This window comes from Nesoenas mayeri (assembly GCF_963082525.1).
Source record: "Nesoenas mayeri genome assembly, chromosome: 3".
Taxonomy (NCBI): Eukaryota; Metazoa; Chordata; class Aves; order Columbiformes; family Columbidae; genus Nesoenas; species Nesoenas mayeri.
This window is the reverse complement of record NC_137544.1, coordinates 25543809-25569156: the sequence shown is the minus strand read 5'-3', so window position 1 is coordinate 25569156 and position 25348 is coordinate 25543809. Positions and strand designations below refer to the sequence as shown.

The window sequence follows — 25348 nt, the reverse complement described above, 5'->3', positions numbered from 1 at the left end:
CAGACTATGGTTTGTGGGATTTGCTGGCTGCCTTTGCTAGCTGTTCAGCTGCATCTTGATAAGAACAAGAAGTCACACTTTATGCACAGGCACATGTCTGCTTTCATGCTGCAAAATCCTCCCTGGATCCTCAAAACACTAACTGTGAAACAAGGAAAGGCAACATGTGATGCTGTTAACTTGGACCCAGGCAACAACACATTAGAGGAAAGTACTTCTGGGGAAAAATGCCAGTGATTACATGTTGGATTTTGACAGTGTCTTTAAGGCTTCACTTGGTAAAGTACAGTTTTGGATAATTTAATCATCATAGATATGTGATACCTCCCATTTCAGACAAATTGGATTATTTAATCAAGAAAAAATGTCTTGGTTAGCTACCAGTCAACCAAATAATTGACTATTAATTGGTCAGTTTAGCAGATCTGTGATTTTCAGAATTCTTATAGTAAAGTCTGACATGATGGATTGTGGGATGAACTCTAAACGGAGACTAGAAGATAATATTAAAATAGACAACTTATTAAGTAAGCAAAGGAAGAAAAAAAGTGTACATCCTCATTGGAACTGGGTAAGCACTGAAGTCCTGGAGGGGTCTGCGATTGGATTCAAACTTTGAAATAAGTCAATTATATTATATCCTGTTACAGCTACCCCACAGCAAATGGGCAGTCATCGTCACAACTGGTACAGACAACAGCACTGCTGCTGAGCTGCTCCTGCCAGTGCAGCCCAGAGGGGCAGCTTGCCCGGCCGGGACTGAGAAATAGCTGCTGTCACAGCTCACCAGCCTCAGTACCCAGCAGGGTATAAAAATGCAGAGAATAAACTTGATTCACCACTAGATTTATTTATAAGATTTAGACTGTGTACATTTAATAACACCGTGCTGCCTATTTACAAGAGCAGTACACTTAAGCAGTCTTTCTGGAAAAAACAGAGCAGCTTACTGCAAAAGTAAGCTTAAAATGATGCAGCTGAGATTGCCGTTTACATTTTCACATCAACTAAAATTAAAATCAGCAAGCACACAGCAAGGACAGGGCAAAATGGGTGCTCATCAGAGGGGAGAGTGCAGGAGGCAGGAGATATTCCCATGTCTTGTGCTTCTGCCTCTGGCCCAGGAAAGGACAGAGCAGTGCCCAGGGGCTGAGGTGGAGGTGGCAGAGGCAGGGAAGGAGCACAAGGCACCTGGGAAGAGCAAGGCCAAGGCAGCAAAACATCTTCCCTTAGCTTTGTGTTTTATCCCCTCCCTCCTTTCCATAGGTCAGGGCCCGTTCATCTGCCTCATCAAATAAGAAAAAATATATTCAACTGAAAGCAAAAAATCAGCCATGAGGTGGTATTATTTTTTTTTAAAGAGTAATAACTGCTAAGTTGCAGTAAAAACATTTTCATTACAAAGGTCAACTTAGTGAAAGATGCAATGTTCATTTAGTAAATTTATAGTCCATAGTTCATGATTATTTCGTTTAGGATCCACCATAAAATACTTATCTTCCTCTATGAGATTTCTGAGAAGAGTTTGTAAAAGTGAAAGACTCTTGGCTTTCAACAGTAAGGTAAATACAAAAATAAAACCGCAGTTGTTATCAAGTCATCATTATGCAAATAAAGGACCTGTGGCCTTCTAACACTCCTCCATACCATGTAACCATGCTATTAAAAGACCATTGAGGTACCTGAAATCATCAAGGATATGCTATTCACATTATGTAAGAAGATTCTTTCAAAAGCACACTGTGGAAATGCTTTTAAGGAAGCTTTTTCTAAACATCATGCACTCAAATGCTAACTGAGTCATATGTTTATGTTTGACTCTGCTAACAGAATGACAGATATCAGCCAGCAAACAGAATTTGAAATACTTTATTAGCTCCCTGACAAGCAATATAAAATCTTTGATCCAAAACTAAAAACTTGAACTCTTCCTTTGATAGCAGGTGGCACAACTGACACTGCTGAGAAATGAGCTAAGACTTAGTTTTCCCAAGGAAAGTGTTCATTTTCCCACAATAGCACTGAAAAATGTTATGGTAGCCATGGGTTATCATCATATAGCTACGGCCCTATTAGCAAATTATACAGGGTCAAGACACAAGCTCCAGAGCTGACTCACAATCAATTGTATGGATTCAGTGTCAGGATGCTCCCTGGCATGGTTTCGACCCAAGTCAGCAAGCACACAATCAGAAATAGGAGAATAGTCTGGGCCAGGGTGCCTCTCAATAGATGTTATGGACATGGCCACTCTTCTTCAGTGGCAGAAGGTGTTTTGGCTTTATGGAAATGAGGCTTGCATGATATTTGCCTCAAAAGTCAGAAAACTGAACTGTTATTATGATACTGATTGTCCCTGAGATCTTGCTGAAACTGGTGAGCTAGGTCCTAGTTGCAATCCTGTTCCTCTCAACAGAGGCCTAAAATCCTCTGAGTCCATTTTTTCTCCTATCCAAGTCACTGTCACTTCCTCTTATCTAGAGTATTCAGAGATCTCCAAACTATGTATGGCCAGACCTTTATCTGATACCTAGCAATGACGGCAACCACTCTTTGCATTGCTCTGCATCACTACACAGACAATAAGTCATTCTGGATACCTGAACAGCTGTCCTGTAAGCCAGAAAGTTACCTCTGAATGTTTAACAAAGACTTGGCTTTTTCAATATGTTATTGATGCCATGCTGTTTCTAAGCAGCCTGCCTCTGAGATAATCAGACAAATGACTAACAAAAATATGACATGATTAGACAAAAATATACAACAAAACAGCAGAGCTAGCCTTGGGATAGAAGAGTTAGCTGCCTTCTTTCTTTCCTTTCTGCTCTGAGTCCATCAGACTTCATTTGACGAACAGCAAGCACTGAGTTTTTTGCCTGCATAGCCTTTTTATCCAACTTTTAAGTATAAACAGTCTCCTGCAGTCTTTGAATACTTCTGCTTCAAATGGGGTAACTAAAGAATTCCCTCATAGAGAGGAACCATTCCTGGTCCTTTCCAATAAACTCATCAGTTTTGGGGAAAGGGATCCTGAGGCAGATGGGGCAAGTTTGCAACACAGCCCAGCCCAGCCAATGCAGTCACCTTCTGTCAGCACTGAGAAGCCAGAATCACCTAAAGAGTCTCTAAATGGTAGAAAGCACCTGCTTTCAGATAGTGAGGAACTGGCTCCCTTGTCATGAAGCAGCAGTGCAGCTTCCACTGTCAGCAAAAAGATGCTGTTGACCTAATAATACAAGCATAGAGCGCTTGTCTAGTTGAACTGTGAATCATCCTAAAATATTCCCCTTCTATTTATTTTCTGCCACAAATTAGTCTTCACAAAGGGAAAAGTGTTACTGAATATATTAGTTTATTTTCCGTTATAGAGGCCTTACAGTTGGAAAAACACAATAAAGCATTCCAGGCAGCGTATCAGTCTACAATGAAGTTCTTCTTTCATACATTTGAAGGTGTGAAGGCATATAACTGTGGTTAAAAGGATTTCCTCTTCCTCCAGCTAAATAGTAAATCATTGAACTCACTGAAAAGCCTAGAAAGGAAAGATGATTATTTTCTCCATCTCCATGCTGAAGCAGCAGCAGGTCTTGCACCAGAGTACAGACAACAATAACAGTCACCTGTTTGAAATTCAAATTGTCTTTTGTTCATACTGAAATATTCGCATTTCAGGAAAGATCTGAATTTTCAATCACACGTCTGATACTATGCTGTATTATGATTTCCACTGGCTCTGTGCTAAACTAAGCCAAGACTAAAATGAATGTATTTAGTCCTTTTCAACTCACGGTACACAGATGTGTCTTTTTCACAACAGCTGCATAAAAGGGACAGACCAGTGAGAGCAGCCTGGAGGAGGCACTCACCTCTGATGCTGCTCTGGGACCAGCAGAAAAGCAAGGTTTCAAGTTTGGGAGCAGAAAAGGGAGTAGGTTTGCCCAGGCACTGCTTGCTGCCCAGGCTGGTGGCAGGGAGGGGAGTAAGACCAAGCCCTTAGCACTGGCACTGCTTTCTGCTTCCCTCTCTCCATCCTTCTGTTTCTTTAGGCAACTCTTTCAGCGCATTTAAGTTTCCTTCACTCACATTTTCCTCAGCAGCACTGCAATTTGGTGCTTGAGAAATTACGGGCATAGAGCCATGGCAAGGACTGCCTTCCAGAAGCCATTCATTAGTACTCAAAGACCATGAAATCATTTTAGGTGGACAGATGTACCCATAACCCCTGATTTTGTGTTTGACCTGACAACTGCTATATTTTATGCCATTCTGACCTGAAATGGGTCTTAAAAGATGCTGAATTTACTACTATTTGACTTTAAATCAATCACACCGTAATTCTTGAGGTGTCATATTCTCAAACATGGTTTAATTTATTTCATAGAGCCTTGGGCTCAACAGCATTAAACATGGGAAATACAGGAACCTCAGTAATATGTTTGCTTCAAAATTAATGAATCAGAGAAAAAAAATAATTCAAGCTGCCAAGTCACAACAAAAATATTCTAGAACAAAAAAGCCGCAAAAAATATGTCTAGATATTAATTAGAACACTCCAGTTTCAACTCCTGGCCCAGACCATGAGGATTGTTATCTATTTTTCTCTAATGCTTTTCTTTCTTCAAATGCTTGAACTCATCTTCTGTCTAGCCTTGAGTCCCTACAACTCCTATCCACAATCTTTTTCACACAACAAACTGCACTGTGTTGTTTCTGTTACTATCATTTAAACTTGCTCACAAAATACAGAATCATCATTATGTATTTGTTCTAATCTATGAGTCCCTTCCCACTCTATTCTTATTACCTTTTGATAAATCCTTCCACATGAAAACCATGAATTACTGTTGCAACCTCAAAATGTGTGAACCAAATGAACTTAGGAAAATGCTACCAAGTTAAGCAAGACCGGTCCCATGTGAATTTTGCCTTATTTGCTTATCGTTAATGATAATGGCAACATTGTGTGTGGTATTGGTGTGCTGGGTATGGCTTTGCACTTTGTTATCATGAGTCATTCATAGTCATCTTTTGAAAGAGTAGAAAATCTGTTGATGAGAGTCACAGTGGCATGCCCAATGCTTCACCTATCCATTGGATAAAAGTCACATAGTTGAGAGGTATAGAGACAGAGACAACATATCTGGTCACCATAAATAATCAGTCTCGTGTAGTTAGTCAGAGATGCCACAAGAGAAAAAGTAATTAGCTGAATCATAAATCCTGCAAAATTGCTAAGTCAAAATGTTACTACTGAAGAATTATTGAATTATTCATGAATAGAGATCACAGTGTGCTCAGAGACAGTCTTGCTGTAGGAAAAAAAACATGCAAAAGAATTCCACTGTTGTGAATGCAACTTGAAACAAGTGAAATAAAATAGATAGTTAAATAATTAAAGTAGCTATAAAAAAGAGGAAAAAAATCAAAGGAGCTACCAGAAGGATGAAATGGTTATAAGTGACCCGAATACTTCTTAAGACAGTAACATTTCAGAAAAGCTGTGCATCAGCTTACAAAAAGGATTTAAGAGATCAATAAATTCTGTGATGTTCAAAGAACAGTGCAAAGAAATGGAAAAAAAAAAAAAAAAAAAAAAAAAGGGAATAAGAAGAAAGGTCTCCAAAGACACAAATTTCTATTCAAATATCGTACAGTGGAAAAAAAATCTAGCCCACAATAAAAAAATGTCATATATTAGGCCAAGGAAAACTTTGAGAAAAATAAACTTGCTAAACCCCCTTACAACTAGAAGTCTATGAAACTGGTGGATATATCGAAGACATGAAAAAGATGCATGAAGAGAACAGGACTGAAAATTAATTCCTCACTTCAGCTTTACTTACAGGAAGATTGAGGGCAGTTCTAAGTTCAGCAAAGGAACAATCTGGAGGAACTTTCTCGAGTTCAGTGTTAACAAGACAGGTTTGAGAACGAAACAATAAAATGAGCAGATGAAGCACAAGGAGTAAATAAAAGTATAAAGCAATTCCAGGATGAAATTGCCACACTACGAAATGTAGTATTTAATTTACTCCTTCAGACATGATCAGCACCAGAAGAATGAGAACTGACCAACTATGGGGCAGGTTTTACTACAGGATCCTAAAGGGCACCAGGAATCACAAATCACCATGTGTCACATTTCAAACTGTGCAAAGTAGTAGGAAAAGATATACTAAAGAACATATTTAGTATACATACAGACAAATAATAGGGAATGGCTTTTGAAAGGGCCTGATAAATCTTGTACAGTTATTTAAGAGTCAAGGATGCAAGAAAGCTGACTGAAACAGCAGATGAAGGTTATGTTTAAACTAGCAATATGAGAATCTTTTGGCACCTAGGAGCACTCATTAGATGAAACCAAGTAGGAATAAACAGACCATCTTACGTGAGGCTCAGTGTTTGGTTTTTTTCTTCCCACCAGCTCCCTAAATGCATGACCAGGGATAAGAAAATGAGGTTGCATCACAGATTATAAAGTTCAGTGGACATGCAGCCCTGCTGCACACGGATTTCCAAAGACCTTTGGTGAAGGTCTTTCAGCAGGGTCTACTAAGGAAATGAAACTGCTACAGAGTAAAAGCGAATATTTCTTACGGATCAGTTAAAAGATAGGAAGGAAAAGGTTGGAATGAATGTTCAAATTTCACAGTGGAGGAAGTCACAGAGTTCCTCAGAGGTGTGCTCTTGAATCTGGGCTTCATATTATGGATTTTCATCAATTAGAAAAAAGTGGCTAGTAACGTGATGAAGTTGGCTGGTAATACTGAGTCATTCAGGGTAGTAAAAACAAAATATCAGTGCAAAGAGTTGCAGATAGATCTTACGACACTGAGTGAATGAATTATAAAAAGGCAGTTGAGACTTAAATTAATTCAACATTGATACATTTCACAGAGAAAAACTAAACTGCATCCTAGATTTATTCATTCACTGTTGAACAAGTTAGCTCAGACACTAGCTGTCACTACTCAGGAAATGTATCTTGGATTTATTGCACACCATTGTTTACAAACATTGGCTTACTGCTCAAGACAAGAACTAAATAAACTACTAGGAATTGCTAAGAAAGAAATATCAATAAAGAACCCTATCACATCATCATGTAAATAGGAAGTGCTGTGTTCAGAGCTAGACAAGAGCAGTTTGTGGTTTTAGTCTCCTAATCTCAAAACCAAAAGCCTAAAAAGGATATAGTAAAGGGCAACAAGGTTACGTAAAGATATGGGATGATATCCATAAATCTCAAAGACTGATTAAGCAATTTTGACTTTTCTGTATGAAAAAGAGTGGACTGATAGGGTATTACAGTTAATATCCAGGAAATCTTTAGTATTATTTAGAAAGTGAAGAAAGAAAAATGATTTACTGTTTCAGCGCTAGAACTGAGGTCAAGCTTTAGGTTTAAAACAAGGAAATAAAGTACTATTTCACACAATGTATTATTTTAAAATAAACTCTGTTGCTACAGAATGTTATAGAGACCAAAGCATAACAAGATTCAATAAGCAACTGGAAAAAATAATGAAAAAGGAAGTGGCAAAAGATTACTAAACATTAGAAATTGATTCAAGAAGTCCCTAAAGTTCCATTAGCTGAAATACAGTGGGGGAGAACTCTCATCCACACCTCATTTTTTCCCTAAGTATTCACCAGTGGTCACTGACACCTGGATAGGCTCCATGACCTCTCTCCTGACTCTTCTTCAGAAAGTTTGACTTCAACAGCATTTAATTGTGGGCAGAGCTAAAATGAACATCTAGCGCATAATCTCCCTTTCTTTATTTGCTTTTTACCCTTGTTTTTCGCTTGTTAAGCCATCTTTGATTTAAACCAGTGTGTAAGAAGAAAATAGATGCCAGAACATTTTTTGATATAAATAAAATTGTAGAAATTGAAAGGGTCCAAGAACTAGCAATAGACTCTCCAGTTGTCATATATCTCAAGATTCAGCAAGACTCTAGTTTGTCATTTGGTCCATGCATTTACAAGTAGTGTCACAATTTACAGTTACTTAAACCAGGTGTGTATTCAGTACAGAAGGAAGCAATGTAGCTCTGTAGAAGCAATACAGCTTTGTAGGAGGATGTTGACTGAAACTTCTTTCAGAGTCTAATAAAGTAAATAATGATTACTTTAGATTTTGTGCTTATGCAAATTTTGAAAAGCAGCATAGCACAGCTGTGCATTACCTACCAGCTGACTCTCTGTCATCATAGGTGCTGATTTGTAAAGGTTGGCCTGCAAAAAACATAAATATATACAGTATTACATACAACATCATAGTTATTATAGTCATGACAGAAGAAAAATCCAAAAGGATAAGGTTTTTTACTGATGATATTTCACTGTTTCACTGTTAATGGTTCCTGAATGACAAAATAAGGCATTCGCATTTGACATTTCACTTGTATTTTTCTGAGTCCTGTTTTAGGAGAAGGAAAAAATCCATGGACAGTAGTATGCTTAACTACAGAAGCTTTTACCACTGATGTAGTGATGTCCAATTGGTAAGTTAAAAGATTGTCTTTTCCATTTTGTCTCTAGGTATAATTAAATATGAATGCCTGTTGTTAAAGGTTTAGGGATACTTTTTTCTAAGTGCACCAACATTTCAATTTACATCTTGATCTGATATTGAAATCCTGACTTTTCTAAATCTGCTTGTGTCAGTTAATTTGCAGCATCAATGTTATTAAAACTAACAATTCTATGGAGAGATTAGTCCAACCTTCTCATCCTTCTGACTCCACATTATGAAAACCAGAACAATCCTACTCAAGTATTACATTTTTTCTGAGTATACACTAAACAGCAGAAGCCTTGTTTTCAAAATCAATGGTAAATGTGCTAAATGTAAAGTATTTGTGTTTCTATGTGAAATAATCACATGCCACATGTTTTTTTGCCCACACTGTGGCAAAGTCCAGGATTTCTGGTTATCAGCTACTTCAAACTCTTTAAGACTTCCTCTGGATAACACACTGATTCTGTACAAATAACATAACCTTCATTGATGTAAAATAGATGTGATTTGCAGGCCTTGAGACTCTAAAATGTGAATATTCTTCTGTATGGTGGTAAAAAGGGTACTAGATACAATGGATAGATGCTATAGCTATAGTATAAGACTGCCGTTACAGCCTGCACCCTCTGTAGAAAGACCACTACACTTGGATTTTCATTGACTCGACTATTTCTTCTTACAGTTTCAAGCAAAAAAAACAGTTTTCAGCACATTTGGAGATGGAAGACCATACTCTTCCCTTGTCCTTCCATGGCAAAGACCTTGCAGAGGTTTGATCACAGGACTCCAGATATGGTCTCCCAAGTGTTAAACAGAGATGTTTAATGACTTCCTGGACCTGTTGGTCCTACTCCTCTATCAGTGGTGAGAACATCAACATGAGTCATGGTAGAGGACTGTGCTCCTCACTGAGAGCACTCACATCTCTGAACACAGCCTCTGGTGGAGGAAACCTTCCCGCCCACACAGCGACAGCTGTAGTTTAGCACTAAATCTACAAGAAGTACATTGTGTGCCACTGGCAGAGTAAACTAGAGGTTTTACTAGTGGTTACTTTTATACTAGGAGCTCTCTTCTATCCTTCAAAGCAAGTGTGATGACCAGCCTCATGTTGAGCTTAGAGACACCAAGGCACTTCAGAATGATCTACAGATACAAACTGCTGGAATTAAATTTTCTCACTTCAGTGATGCAATTGAAGAGTAAATCTCATTTCAAAGGGGTTACCTGAAATGTGTATAAGCACAGCAGACCATAGATGAAGAAAAGCACTACTTATTAGTGCATGTCTGTGTGCATTTTTAGCTGCTTCACATTCCCTCATTTTTTCACTTCTCAGTTTCATGTGTATTCACAAACATATTTTTAAATATTTATTTGTTTCATTTATCCAGAAAGTTCCAGGAGAGACTGGTAAGGAAGGATTTAGAAGGATGATTTTCTATGCCAGTAAAGAAAACCTAACTGTATCCATATGTGTATAAGTTGCATTTCTGAATTTATGGTATTTGACAGTCATAATTCTAGGAGCTAGAGATCTGCACTGGAGTGATATTAGATATACTCTATTCTCACAGACTGCCTCTGAAACACTCTTCTGTTTCATTAAAAAGCTCTCTTCCAATATCCTTTCTAATTAGTATGAGCCAGCACAATCTGTCAAGTAAAAATTACAGTATGCAATAAAATCTGCATGTCTCCACATTCAAAAAGTGAAATTGAATTGATCATTCAAACATTCTGTTGGCATGAAACTGGAAGTCCTCTATTGCTTTGCCAGCACTGCTTTGATTTGAGGTTCAATAGAAATGCTGAATGATGAATAGTAAGCAGAGATTTCTCACCACATGACTAGATGAGTCGTAAGTTAAATATGGAACCTGCAGTAACTGTGTGTGCTAGTAAGAATTCTAATGTTAATCTGGTTTAATGTTTCAATAATTGAACAGATTATTCAACATAGAGATTTTCTTTTTATGTTGGCACATGCATATATGTAACAAAACAGTTTCTATTCATCTAAGGGTTTTCAGCCAGCTCTACACCTTGGAAAAGAAAAGTTTGGGTCAACCCCAAATTCTGATGGATAGGTAAGAACTGAAGGACTTCTATCAAAGCAAATCCCCTACAGTGCAGACTGAGTACAACCAAATGGACCCTTCAGCACCTCTAACAATCTGTTTGCCAAATACCTGAGCTCCTGCCCCATGTTCAAAGCAAACAACAACAAAGAAATATGTGAATTAATTAATTTTAACATCACATTCACACAGGCAAAACTATCAGTAGACACTGCACTGAAGAGATTCTGGCCATGGTGGATTTACAGCAGGGGAAAGACATCCCAGGTCTCAATTAGCAGTTCTTTAACATACTCGTTTCTCTGTACTAGTCAACTTCTTAAGTCATGAGTAGGTGCCTGTGCAGACTCACCCAGTATTCTGTCAAGAGCAGACCAATTAGACATTTCTTCATGCAAAATGTAGATTAGTTATAAAAGTACTTACATATCTGGTTTCACGTCCAGCTGCTCTCTGCAGTGTTGTTGACACCTTGTACAAAATAAATAGATATGTTAAGAGCAAATAGTTACTCTATGGAATAACTCAAAGAGATTTGAATCATTGTGACAAGTTGTCAACTGCTCAAATTCAATAAAACTTCAGATTTCCAGAAAGATTCATGTGATACACGAGAATAAGGTATATTAAAGTTTTATTCATTGTGGAAAATATTATTTCATTTTTTACTGCTCAAAATCATTGTTCCCACTTCTATTGAGGATGGCATTTAAATTATCTCTCAGAACTCTCATAACAAAATGCTTATTATTAGATAGCCATAGGTGTGGTTGCCTCATGAAATTTAAGTTTCATTTGCTCACAAAATAACCTGAAATGGTACTTTTCAGTCCTCACATTTGCAAGAAATTGCCTTCATCTGACTATGATTCTCTTTTACCCTTTTTTAACCACTTTGCTCTCTCATTCTGAGGTGCTCACAGCCTTTAGCTGCTCAGGAATACTGGTTCTGTGCCCTATTTTTGCATGGTAAACTGGATATTGTGCAGGATATTTTGAATGTATTAACTTTTTGATGTGTTCCTTTGCCAAATATCCTTTACCTCCCATTTCCAGTTGGATTTTTGCCATTTTGACTTTCCTATAGCTACTACAAGCAACTTAAATTACCTGTAGCAAACTGAGTACAGGATGCTCTTCCCTTGGCTAGTCCACCTTGTGAACAAACCGAGAAGGCACATCATTATAACTTAGGGAAAACAGAAGTTTAACTCCAGTATAGAAAGTTATCCATGCCTCTTACTATCTGTTTCTGAGTCATCCAGGGCAAATGGATGTGGCAGACATCCTGCTCCTATGAGGGCCTAGGGTTAGAAGGAAATCAGCACTAAACTAGACTAAATAAGTCTACTTATTTATTCAATTATCCTGTTATTTGAAAACCAATAATGAACAAGAAAAAAAAAAATCTGAAATATGTTTTCAATCATTGAAGCTAGAAATATTGCCTCCACTGTAGTAAGGACACATAGATGGGACAAAAACTGGGAGATGGCCAGAGACTATGCATATCTCTCAAGATATGTCAGATTTCTTCCTTGTGGATCCTAGCCTCTGAAGCCTTTTCTTTTGTAATATAACTCCAGAACTACAGTTCTGTCCTTCCATGTCTTTTAAACTGCCAGGCATTTCTACTGACACTGCATCTCTCAGCTGCAGCTTTCTGTTGCCATAGCCTCTACTGTGATTTTGCTTGACTTAATGTCTACCTGGAAAGAACCCTTGGTGTGTGAGTGGGCTTTTCCACCTACCTTGCCAACATCTGACTCCGTGCTCATCTGCAGAAAACTTGGCGAAGATTCGCATCGGCGCTGGAAAATTATTTTGAACAGAGAACAGACTTATTAACGATTAGAGACAAAAAGAAAGGAAGATAAAAAGTCAATCCCACATACTGATGGGTTACCATAGTCAATGGGTCCTGCAGCACTTGATCAATGACAGCACACAGCTCTTCTGTTTGTTGTCTGAGCTGGGCAGGGGAGCACATCTGAAAAACAAGGAGATATCATTCCATTAGCCTTTGCTTTTTTATTTCAAATAGAGATTTGAAAGAGATATAACAGTATTACCTCTGAATGGGTGTCCAAAGCAGTGCCTTCAGTCACACTAGCAGTCTTCGTTGGCTCTTCTAAGGCCTGCAATTCAAAAAATTTCAGTGTGATACTGAATGAAAATTTTAAAAATGAAGCAAACATACACTTTTTGCAATCCTGTGTTTCCAAATGTGTCACTTTTCATTTCACCATGTCAGAATGGAAAAAGAAGGAATTACAAGCCTAGTAAGGTTCTTCAGGTTACCATCTTCTGATTCTGAATTGGAGGGAAAGGGGTTGCAGAGAGGCAGCTAGGTGAACTGTCTCTACTTTTAGAGATCAGAAACTACCAGTTTAAATTGTCTTCTCCTTCGGCAATGCCCCCGACTTAGCAGTGGATATGGCTGTGTGCCATGGAGGCATCAGGGTCTGCCAGGCAGGTACCATCAGGGCAAAAACACTAACTGTGAGCCAGTAGACAAGGAGGGGGTCCAAGCATGTTGGAGGCACTTCTTTTTCCTCCAGTAGTTGTTTTCTTTAAAAGTGCCTCTTGTTTAAAGAGGACGGTGATTCCACATTGTAACAAAAACGGTGCTCACCATTTTTGAACCTTAGCCCTAAGTCAGAATTGTATAACGCGAAATATGCACTAAACATATGTGAAACCACATGAAAACACAGCTCATCTAAACAGGCATGCAATCTCTCCAAAACAAGCTTCTTGTGTTTGGCTACACCTCCTACTTTCCTACACTCGTACTTGGAGCAGGTTTAAGAATAGTGGTAATCAGTTGGCTGATGATAAAGCAGATCCCTCTGCTTTATGAGGAAACTCACAAAACGCTCTCAAAAGTCAAACTCCAGTGCTCAATTCCCTTTTCATCTTTGTCCAGTCTGTGAGGCACACTCTCACTGCCATCACCCCTTTTGCTTTGAGGCAATTTTCAAATAGACTCAGTGCTGAGACCAAAAATTACTCTGGAGGCCTGCTGATGTGTGAAGCTGGACTACGAGGGAGGCACCCACAGGGTTTGTGGATTTTTTATGTGACACGTTACATTTTTTCTGATGTTTCCTTTTGCTAGTTATTCAAAAAAATAAATGATAATAAGAGGAGGAAAAAACCAACAACAACAACAAAAAAACACACAGAACCAAAAACAAACAAACAAACAAAATAGAGTATGACAGTAAAGCACTTTTTCATGCATGCAGGATTCTGTGGGAATGGACTTATCCCAGTGAGACAGAGATCAGTAATAGAAGGCATATGTGGAGCTGGGACAAAAAATGGCAGAATCTTTAAAACAAAGAAATTAAGCACATCCTTAAGTAATTATTTATTAGTTTAATTTGCTGAGTACAGTTTTTTTTCTCTTGTTGCCCAGCTACTAGCAGCATATATCTCTGTAGACATAACTGAAAAGTTCATGACAATTAATTTTTAATATTATTTTAATACCATCCACAAATGATCCTGCACAGAAGCACATTTATGGAACACCACGTATTCTGTCAGGTAGCACAGTAAGCAAAAATTAAGAGTAGCTTCTTTCCAAACACATTTCTTCCCTCCCCTCCAGTGTCAGACAAACCTGTTGACCTTGAAGTAGCTGTAGTTCAAAAGGAAAAAATAAAGGAATTATTATTTCTGGTATACAGAAATTAATGCAATCTTTTCCCAATACAAAAGATGGAAGATACATAGGCTTTCTCAGTTCTCCTATTTCATCAGTGTTACCCAGCTAAATTCTGAGATCAACAGACCATCCTGTAGAAGGGGAGGGCTCAGCAAAGAAGGGCTCAGCACTACACTGGAGTACTGTGGCCCTGGTTCAACTTCAAGATTACATCCTCCCAGTAAACATAAAATGAAGTGATAAAATGAAGTAGAAGAGTCATTCCAGTATCTGTGGGGGCCAGGAATGCCAAAGCAGCCTGGTATACAGAGATAATGAGTCTTAATTCAAGCTAGGAAAAACAATAGGTTTTAATCAGTCACGGGTTCAGAACAGAGAGATTGCTAAGTTTCTCAAAACCCCCAAGAAATCAGTAGGGTAATGAACATAATAAAGTTGTTGTTAAGAAAAAACACGTTTCTATTTCATATTCACTTCATCAGAGCAGTGGGAGAGGGTGAATGCAATCAAGAAACAACTACCCAAAAGCTACCAAGGAATATTTCTAGAAGAACTACAACCACATCTGCAAGTGTCTGTTCAGAACCAAGACTCTGGATAATTTAAGTATTAAACATCTATCAGTTTCAGTAGAAACTGGGAACTCAACTATCTTTGCATTTTGTAGCCTTCATTGACTAAAGAATTCAAGTAAGCACGGCATTAAGACCTATGTGCTCTGTAGTCCCTCTGGGATACTGACATTGTGCAGGAACCATACTAGAGAAAGCTGCAGCATTCTTTTCCCTTTTTGAACCTTTGGAGAGGGAAAATTTTAATCTTCAGAGTGATCCATGTAATTTATTTCATTGTTGCTCTCTCTCTCTCTCTCCTTTTTTTTTTTTTTTTATAATTTTATTTTAACAGTCCAAGTCCTCCAATGAAAGAGAAAAACAAAGAGAACTACATTTAGGCATCCCTGTCACCTCTATGAATAGTTTCTGTTAAGTGTGTTGTTAACTTTTGAAAATACAACTCAATCTTTTTTCCAGCAAAGCCTGTTTTTTAACATAGAGAAAAATGTGAGATTAAAAAGTATGACTAGCCTTTTTGAACTCATTACTGAAGTTACCATGCAATAATGTTATGATTAATTTAAAGCATTAATGTTATCTACAGTGTTGCTGATTAGCGCTATCAACAGCATTCAAGCTTCACTTCCTATGCTGACAGTCTTACATCAAAAGTGGAACATTCACATTTAGGCATTCGAAAATTTTTAATAGATATGAAAAACAATGGGGACCTTTTATTTAAAAGAAGAGTGCAATTTAGAGAGTGAAAATGTATTTGTGATGGAATTTAAATGTTCAGATGAAATAACCAGTTGCTAAACCACTAATTTTTTCCTTACAAAATGCACCTTTGAGGGTGTGATGCATATATGCCATTAATGTCAGTGATGACTATGATCCTTCCCTCCTTTTTCCCTCAGGCTATCTGATTGCTAAAGCTGTATCAGAGCTGAAAGGATACTGATAAATGGTGCAAACAGTACCTCCAATATTTTGTTAGAAGAATCAAAGGTCTTGGCAACATACAGGAAATATAGAACATTGTTTCACCCACCAATGAAGCACATCAATAGAGGGAGAAAACATGAACATTGCAGCCTGAATCTGACACAGCTTCCTTCTTACTGTGTTCTGAAGACCCTGTGCTGAGTAAAAGCCAAGAAGTTTCTTCTTATTTGTCTTGTATATTTTGCTCATTAATATATTTTTCTAAGCCATCAGCATATGCAAAAAAAAAAAAAAAATCCCTCTGTATAACAGAACTTCGTATACTATGAGTTTCTTTAATATATTCCTTGAAGATCCTGGGAGATGATACTGAAATGACCTGACTACCTTTCCTCTTTATTAATATTAAAAACTGCAAGGCCTTTGAAAGAAGGAGGGAGCTTGTATCCTGCTCCTACATTGGCATGCTTGGTTATTATTACAGATGAACTAGGTCCTTTATCACTCTGTGACTGCACAGATGATTTCCTTTCTTTCTTACCACAAGGTATTGATCTCTAGACTTGAGAAGTATTTTGACACAAACACGTAGTCTTGGTGCAAGAAATTCACTCAGTAGGTGCACATCAGAAGAACTTGGGGAAAAATATGTGGTTTTAAATGAAAATATTCACTACAAAGTGTTGTCAGAAATGCTCCTAATATGCTTGATAATAGCCAATTGTCCAACAGTCAGGTCTGCCATCTGAGACTGGGGAAAATCATCTTTCAGGTTCCCTCTGTGTGATTTCAGTGAGGGACTTCAAACTGTGTTTGCCATGATCAAAACCAAAAGATTTTAAAAACACAATAGATAAGAGCTCCCTCAAGGCAAGAAATTAAAACTGGGTCTCCAATGTAGTAGATCACTGTCCAATTTACTCAGCCGCATCTCTTTCTCTTCATGAAAAAAGAAAAAAAAAAAAAAAAAAAGAGTCAAACCACTCTCATTTTCTTTTTGTATGTGGAGAATACTACACTGCTGGAAGTCCACTGAGTAGGTGATGATGAGATGCAATTACTAGGTCTTTGAACTTTTTCTAGAAGTGCAACATCATCTGGAAAGACTGTTTTAGACTCTCCTGAAATTAGTCAAACAGCACTTTGACAAGAGAAAACATGAAAAACAGTCATATAGAGACAAAATCCATAACCTAAAATATTTATTCTTTAAGACAGGAGATTTTTTTCCAACATTTATTTAAAATTGAAATTATAGTTTTGTGTTTGTAATTAGTTGATAAATACAAGCTAGATAAGTCAACAGTGCTTTCATTCGCAACATTGCCTAGTGCTTTCTGAAGACTTGGTGTGGGATAAGCCTCAACTCTGAATCAGGTGTACTTCGTGGCACATCCCATCATCCTGGTTTCACCACAGTCCAAATTGGGGAAAGTCTGAGCAGAATATTTGCAGCACCATCTTCTCCCTTCTCCTCACCCCAAGTCTCTATGCCCAGGTTTCTTTTCCATCAAAATGATGCCCAGATAAGGGACGGTCATGCCAGTCAGCATGCAGAGGGGATGTGCATCTGGACAAATACAGCAAACCTAAGTTCCTCTGCATAGTCCTCTCTGTAGACCAAGGTTCACTGATTTGTTCAGATAATACAATTTTGGTTTGCAATTCCAAGATGTTACATCTCAAATTTGATATAATTCTGAAGATGAAGTAGGATCTTGTTTAAGAGACTGCCTACTTAAAGAGAAGAATTTTTCTGTAGCCCCCTGAAATAAACTCTTCATCACTATCTGTTTTGAGTGAAATAGATTTTTACAGATATTTGATAAATAAAATCTCTAAATAATAGATGCATTACTTTTTAAATACTACCTGATTAGGAATGGAATTTTGAAATAGACTGTAATCACTTATAAGTAACTGGAGAAGCAATAAAAGAGTGAATGTCAGTAGAAGGATGACTCACTGATTCAACGTTAATAAGGCCAGAAGGAACCACAGTGAGCACCTAGTGTGACCTTTTCTTTAAACCACAGAACTGCCTGGAATTACTGTATGAAGTGCCAGAAAAGAGTCCTGTCTCTATTTTTCAATTTCTATGATAAAGAGCCCATTTTAGTCTCTGGAAATTTATTCTAATGGTTAATTAATCCTTTCTGTTAAACTTTTGCCTTATGCCTACATTAAACTTGTCCAGCTTCCTCTTCTAGCTGGTAGATCCTATCATCTGCTGAGCAGAGCTCATTATCACAGTCTGTGGACCTACCTCATCGCTATGAATCTATGTGGCTGTGATGAGACTGCTGACTGACCATAGTTACCATCATCTCATTATCACCATCTCTGCTCTCCTTACTTAGGAACTGTGGAGTTGTACCCTTGCTGGTGAGGACATTGTCTGCCAGCCTTGCTGTCACCCCAGCTTTTGGTTCACCATCCCTGGGAGCAGCCCACTCTTGCTGCTCCCTGACAGAGCCTGATCATGCTGAGAACAAGTCCCTTAAAAACAAGATTTTGCTTTTCTGGTTGTGAAGGAATTTACAGCCCAATCATCTGAGAGATATCTTGTCTTGTTTTTTTCTGAATAGAGCACAGGCAATGCAAGGAACATCAGGTTCATACAAACTCAAACAGATGGAAAGCATGCCAGTTATGAGATTGATGAGATTAAGCCACTTCCGGGGTTGTCAAAGTATACATACATATACTCAATAAGCCTTTTATTCTCTCCTAATGAGCACAGATTTGAACAACTCACTTTGAGAAAGCGTGTTGGAGGATAAGAACATGTTCTAGAAAAAACATTAAGATGATGATAGCTTAGTGGTTTCATAAGGAGAAGCTGAAAAGTAGTACCTGATATTAAAGCATCTACAGTCATCTAAAAGAAAAAAAATTACTTGAGAAAGTTAGACGCAAGGAGACAATTAAGAGGCAAACAAAACATTCTACGTTACATGACACATCCAAGCCAGTTTTCTCTCATGGGATCTAATTAATACTGCATGTGAATTGTCACTAGGATCGCCCACATCACAGTTCTGACTAATCTTATTTCTCATGACCACTCAAATTAAGTAATATAATTACTCTCACAGTGGAAAAAGCTGACTTCTGAGAATGTACTTTTCTAGTTCAATCACATAGCAAAACACTTTTTAGTACTTTAGGCAGACAATGCTTTCCTAATCATACATACAGCCCAGTACTATCTGTGCCTTGTAAATATTACCTGCCTTCCTTCCTTGTTAAAAAAAGATGCTTGAAAACTTCTTCTCCACATAATCATTATCTCAATCTCAATAAAATATCATGCATGTACTTAAATCTTATTGTCCTTAATGTCTTTTTAATCCATTGCATAAGATGCATTCCATAAAACAGCAACACAATTACTGTCATTAAGGTACAATGTGTCATGAGTTCCTTCCCGGTTCCCTCCCCCATATTTTCAGGGGAATACCTGGATATTAGGGATTGGTACAATGGGACCTGAGTTTACCATGTGACTCCTTCATGCTTCTTTAAGATACAGACTCTAAATGCACATCACCTAACAAAACAGGACTTGCTTATGAGCACTATCTCTAGCTGCTGTTATGGATCAATATGGATCAATTTATTGTCCATAAATCCCAAGCTGAGAGAAAGCGTGTAGTCAGGCCATACTGAAACATAGAGTTTTCAAAGTAAATTAGTCAAAAGCCTCTCCTGAAGGCAGATCCTGTAACATAAAATTGGTTTCTTATTAGTTTTACATGGCTGCCTGCACTACTGAAGAATACACCAAGGCCAGCATTTTCAGTAAAATTCCCTATCTTTTGAGATACTTTCTCTACAAATACTGACATTAGATTATATGGTTCAGTTTTATGTATTGGAGACAAGTAGCACATGGCTTGCGAGTTAGTGTCCGAAGGGACAGCAGTGAGACCATCAAAAGGACTCCCCTTTCTTCTGAAAACGTGTGGTCAGATGGCTGACATTAACCCACTAGTTCACATCAGGAGTGCACTTTCAAAATTAATACCCTGCCCAAAGTCACCTTCCTAGCTTGGTTTGCAGAGTAGTGCAGTCTTAGAGAGCACAAACTGGATGATTTTTAGATTGTTAGACCTGAAGTAGCACTTCAGGAGTTCACCAAATGTTTCCAGCCACTAATAGACACTCTGACCAAAAAAAACTCTCTCAGAATACATTCCATGGAGGTGTAGTATCCCCTGCATCCGCTGTTTTCTTCTACAGAGTCATTTCTGTTGAATCACACTGCATGCTATTGCACACTTAGCCTTTGTTAGTGCATTTAAAATTTAAGGAAGAGGAGGATCAGGTTTTACATCACTAATTTAAAAATTATCCAAGTTTAAAAGAACATTGGGAAAGAAAAGAATGTCCCTTTTTTGAAAAAAAAAAAATCTTATTTATAACAGTTAACTGGCAACTACTAGATCACAATCAGTAATGTTTTGAGGGGAAAATTATCTTCAAAATTCTTATACTCTCTCCACCGTCTTCAGGCTCTTCAAACTCGTAATGAAATCAACTGAGCTGTGTATGTGAATACATATTTAAATGAGCGGTTAGAAATGCTTAATCTTACAGAAATTAATCTGAGGCTAAGTTCCTGAACTGGGTCCACAGAAAGATTTTTCTGATAAAGCTATAAAATGGATGTCAGAGTGATTAAGCATGGCTTTAAACATGTAAGACACTTAGCTCATTACTCATTGTAGGAAAGTTTTGTTAAACTTAGTTGGCTATTCTTTTGTCTAAAACCAATTTGGGAAAAAAAAAAAATAAAAATGGACAGCGGTGGGTATTTTGAACCCTTTATGCAAAATCCATATTTTCAATTGACTTTCAAAGATGCATTATCTAGATATATCTGAATTTGGTGGCTGTCTTTGGTAGTAAATAAAGTCAACAAAGACCATTCATAGAATCAGAGGATGGTTTGGTTTGGAAGGAATCTTGAAGATCACCTAGTTCCAACCCCCCTGCCATGGTCAGGGACACCTTCCACTTATCTAGGGTGCTCAAAGCCCCATCCAACCTGACCTTGAAGACTTCCAGGGATGGGGCATCCACAGCTTCTCTGGGCAGCCTCAGCACCCTCATGGGGAAGAATTTCTTCCTTGTGTCTAATCTAAATGTACCCTCTTTCCGTTTAAAGCCATTACCACTTTTCCTATCATTACATGCCCTTGTAAACAGTCCCTCTCCAGAATTCTTTTAGGCCCAGTTAGGTAGTGAAAGGCTGCTATGAGGAGTCACTGTAACCTTCTCTTCTCCAGGCTGAACAACCCAAACTCTCTCAGCCTGTTCTTTGGATCTGTCATCGTGACCTACAGAAAAGGATTGTTAGTCCAAACTACCTACTGGGAACAGACCCTTGGCCCATGCTGATTGATTGTTGAAGTGCTTAGGGAAGTTGTTTGGGAGAATGATAGTTAACAGAGGCCAGAGCAATGTCCAGAACCATTCCCACAGTTTAACAATACAACTGGTCAAATTGGCATATCTTGGGATGTTAAATTAACTAGTATAAGCATAACCTTTGAATAATAACTAACTGACCAAGACCTACTGATTGGTAGGTCCCAGAATAGCAGTGCTTCAGAAACTTTCCAATAACAAAACAGACTTTGAGATGTTGCCATAAATGGCAATTCCTTTAGAACTTTTAAGGACTCATTTTCTCTTTTTTTTACAGTTTGGTTTTTGGTTTTGTTTTTGGTGTGTGTGTGTAGAAATTCAGATTAGCAAAAGTTTTGATCTTCAGTAGAAAGTAGTTGACCCTGAAAAATGGTTGTATTTATAATCCTGAGCAGTTAGTTCCCAGAGTTTGCATTCTGCGATATGCCCCACAGAAATGTTAGAATATGTACGTAAAGTTGAATGGTCTCAAATACATAATGCAATTCCCACATCTTTGAGCAAACACTAACCTTCTGTTCCATAAGTAATGTGTTTGTAGGGATTGCTGCAAATGCCTTGTAGCTTGTCTTGATCTTGTACTGCTAAAAGGGTAAACCAGAAAGCAGGAAAAGTAAACAGGGTAGAAGAGGAAGGAGAGAGGGGGAAGAGAGGGGAAAGGTACGACAGAATGAAAGATGATTCCAATTGTCTTGCAGACACGTTGCAACAATACAATGCTTACATACTGGCTAGGAAAGCTATTTCTTAATCTTTTCCTGTTAAGATTTTAAAGGACTGCAATCTACATCTTTTGCTTTTAGGAATGAAGTAGGATGAAGTGAATTACCTATACCAACTTACAACTTCTGAAGTGTTTTTGACCACTTTCTGATGACTACTATCCTTAAATGAATGTCAGAAGTTGCGAGTTTTTTTCCAAGTTAGGTTGTGATTTGATATGATAATGCACAGCTACTTCTGCCAGTACATGCACCTCAACAACTTCTGCTGTGTGGTGTGACCCTGGACCACGAAGTCAGAAGGATTTCTGTGACTGGCTTTAATGAGACTGGTTAGAATCCTTAAATGCTGAATTACTTGTGTAAGTGTAAGATCATTTAAGTCATGCCACAATTTTTCATCTCCTGAATAAGTAACTCTACCACCCAAACAAATATTTCAAAACGAGTGTAGGAACTTTCACATTCTAACCAAGCATACAGAATTGACAATCTAAACCATTAAAAACCACAAAAATTCTAAGATTAGTCTTTAAAATTATTATTTTTAAACAATTTATATCTTAAATGGTACTAGCTTGCCCAGCTATTTTTAAGACTTTAGAAACCATACTTTCTACATTTTCTTTGCAATTATGGAAGTTGAATTCAGTAATTTTTGAATTACTGATGAGATTCCTCTGTACTTATGTGAGTTCAAGAGCTAGGACTCTTAATCACATGACTTCTGGAATATTTTCCGTTTTGACAATTAAATGACGGTTTACTACACAGATCCCTTATCAGCAACATTCTGATTAAAAATCATAAATTCATACAATACTAGGGTTTTAAGGTTTTTATTGGATATTTTTGTGATAGTCACTCAGAAATAGTTATGTGTTAATCACTTCAGGTTTTTTAATGTACTATTGTCTGTAACAGTGAATACTGGTGACTGAGATAAGAGGCTGAGCAGCATACTGTACTTTGGGTTGTTCTTTGCTTTAAATCTAATAAAAGCCTCAATGGCAGCAGAGGGGACAAAATTTAAATTCAGATAAGAGATGTTTATAGTATTCTTGCACCTCTCTTGAAATATTGTAGGACACTAACTTTTATTCCTTTCTATACGTATTACATTTGCTTTTGACTTTAGTCCTATTTATTTTTTAGAATTTAGAGATGACAGACATTCAAGAAGACAAAAATCACAACAATCATATTGAATGAACAATCTGACAAAGAAAGCAGGTGAACGCAAATGCTAGAACTGCCCCCGTTTATTTTTTTTTTGGGGGGTGTTGTTAGTAATTTATATGAGATGGGTGATTCTAACTTAGATGTCTCCATTTAGGTGCTTCAAAACTAATGCCATTTATACTTATTGGCATTTCTACAGGATAATTCATCTCATCCCCAAATTGGCATCTAGAACAATAAAATAAAATAATCCTGTAAATACATCATATTATCTCCATTAACTATAATAGAATGGCCTAAGTTATCCTTGGATATCTAACTTTCAAATTTCAAAAGTCATGTGAGTTGAATCCTGCACTTTGAACACTTAAGACAGCAACACTCCACTATATATCTGTGTGTCATATATATTTCTGTATATACAAAATCTATATGTGGATAAGACATAAAATACTATATACAGAAGTAAAATGGAAGATCAATATTTCACATATTAACATTGGGATATCCACAGAATTTATCCTTGTTTTGTTGCTTTGTTTTTTTGTTGTGTTGTTTGTTGTTTTTTTTTTTTATAATTGATATTTAATCAATAAAATTATAGTATTGAACATGTACATGAAATACAAGGTCTTCACTAGCCCACAGGCTTTTACGTATGATGAGATGTGCATCATATATGATAAAAACACTGACTATTTTATAGTCTTATATGAACTAAATAGACTGTTAAAAATGTAAAGGTTTCTATACTGCTTTAATGTGGTTTATTACTTCTAGTTACTGTAGGAGTGAGCAATGTTCTATTGTCACAGTGTCTGAGATGGATGTAAAGTCTTTAGTTCATTTTCTCATCTGTATGAATATGTTTCTTGACATGTCAGTTCCCATTAGTTAAATGCATTCGTTAATGCCTAAATACATTTAATAATCTGGTTTATAGGAATCTAGCAATATTTTTAAACAAACAGCCACGGACGGTCAGGTCTGCTGGCCTACATCATGGTCCAGCCAGAAACAAACTAACTCTAGTATCAAAGCTTGGGCAAATATCAGCCTGGGGAGTTTTAGGGAAAATTTCCTACTTTTCTTGCTCAAATAATCGCTTAGGGGACTCACAGGGCCTTGCAAAGTGTGCTAGACACATACCTATAAAGGCTTCAAGTCAGCAACTACCCATGGTAGTGCAGAGCTCCTGGTGAGTAATCTTTCCTGCTTTGTGTTAGGTTTTGCAGCTGTGCACAGCTCCATGTTCCTACAGTTAGTTTGTTCCCCAGCTGTTTTGGGTAGATCCACATGTATTAAAATAGGAAAAATCAAAGATTATGTAGAAATAACACCCCATGAAACCACTGCAAAGAGTTTTCAAACAACCAGAAGTTTATATTCTAATCTGTTCGTGCAGAATCAGCAATTTTATCTGTCTCCATCCTCCTGTTCATTTTGCTATATTAGGTCTAATATGACATTATTAAAGTGGATAAAAGAGGATTTTTTTTATTTCCTGAAGTCATCCACGGTTCACAATTCACACTAATCTGTGGATTTATGTTTATATTCACTTTGCAAAACAGCCATATTTTTAAATCTTTGGCAACATAAGGGTAAATGTATAAAGCATGGGAAAGTATATGCAATTAATAATACAAATGCAAACAGTTAGATAAGTTCATAAGTTATTCTTTAATTTGCATGAATTGGTGCATGCATAGACATAGATATCTAAAAGCTGCCTATTAAAGAAGCCTTGTTGCATAATTGCTTTGGTATCATGCTGATGAAACAGTTTGATGTGAATATTGAGAAGTACATCTAATGTCAAAAGTCTGGTTTAATAGGTTTAATCCGTGTCTTAACATTGCTTCAAGCAACATTAAGGTTGCAAAATTACATGTGCCAAAGTCAGGCACTTTTCCCTTGATATTCATGTAGCAAATTCATCCATGCAAAAATTTTACCATGCATCTACAGCCATCAGATGGAGCAACCTGCTTTTTGTCCAGTTCTGAAGTTGAGTGGATTGGTATTAAAGAGACCTAAATACTGCTTAGGATGCTGATTTCTCTCCTCAATGTTTTCCTTTTTTCTCTGGAAATATCTTGAGATTTGAGGCTGAAGTGCTATCAGAGAGCATCCTTAACAGATCAGCGAAGTTTGTTGAGCTATGCTATAAACTAGGCACGGAAATAAATCAGAGCAGGAGGAAAGGGGAATATTAA

At 37.4% G+C, this 25348-nt stretch overlaps 1 protein-coding gene across 1 annotated transcript in view; it reads right to left on the bottom strand.

Moving 5' to 3' along the window:
* Nucleotides 1–25348, bottom strand: part of MLIP (muscular LMNA interacting protein) — a gene marked incomplete at its 5' end in the record, with an annotated part of 108496 nt that overhangs the window by 27426 nt on the left and 55722 nt on the right. The window contains 6 exons of the mRNA XM_080343081.1: nucleotides 8200–8244; nucleotides 11038–11082; nucleotides 12363–12422; nucleotides 12518–12601; nucleotides 12684–12749; nucleotides 21738–21809. Coding sequence (XP_080199207.1) covers nucleotides 8200–8244; nucleotides 11038–11082; nucleotides 12363–12422; nucleotides 12518–12601; nucleotides 12684–12749; nucleotides 21738–21809 — 372 coding nt within the window. The remainder of the gene's footprint in view (nucleotides 1–8199; nucleotides 8245–11037; nucleotides 11083–12362; nucleotides 12423–12517; nucleotides 12602–12683; nucleotides 12750–21737; nucleotides 21810–25348) is intronic.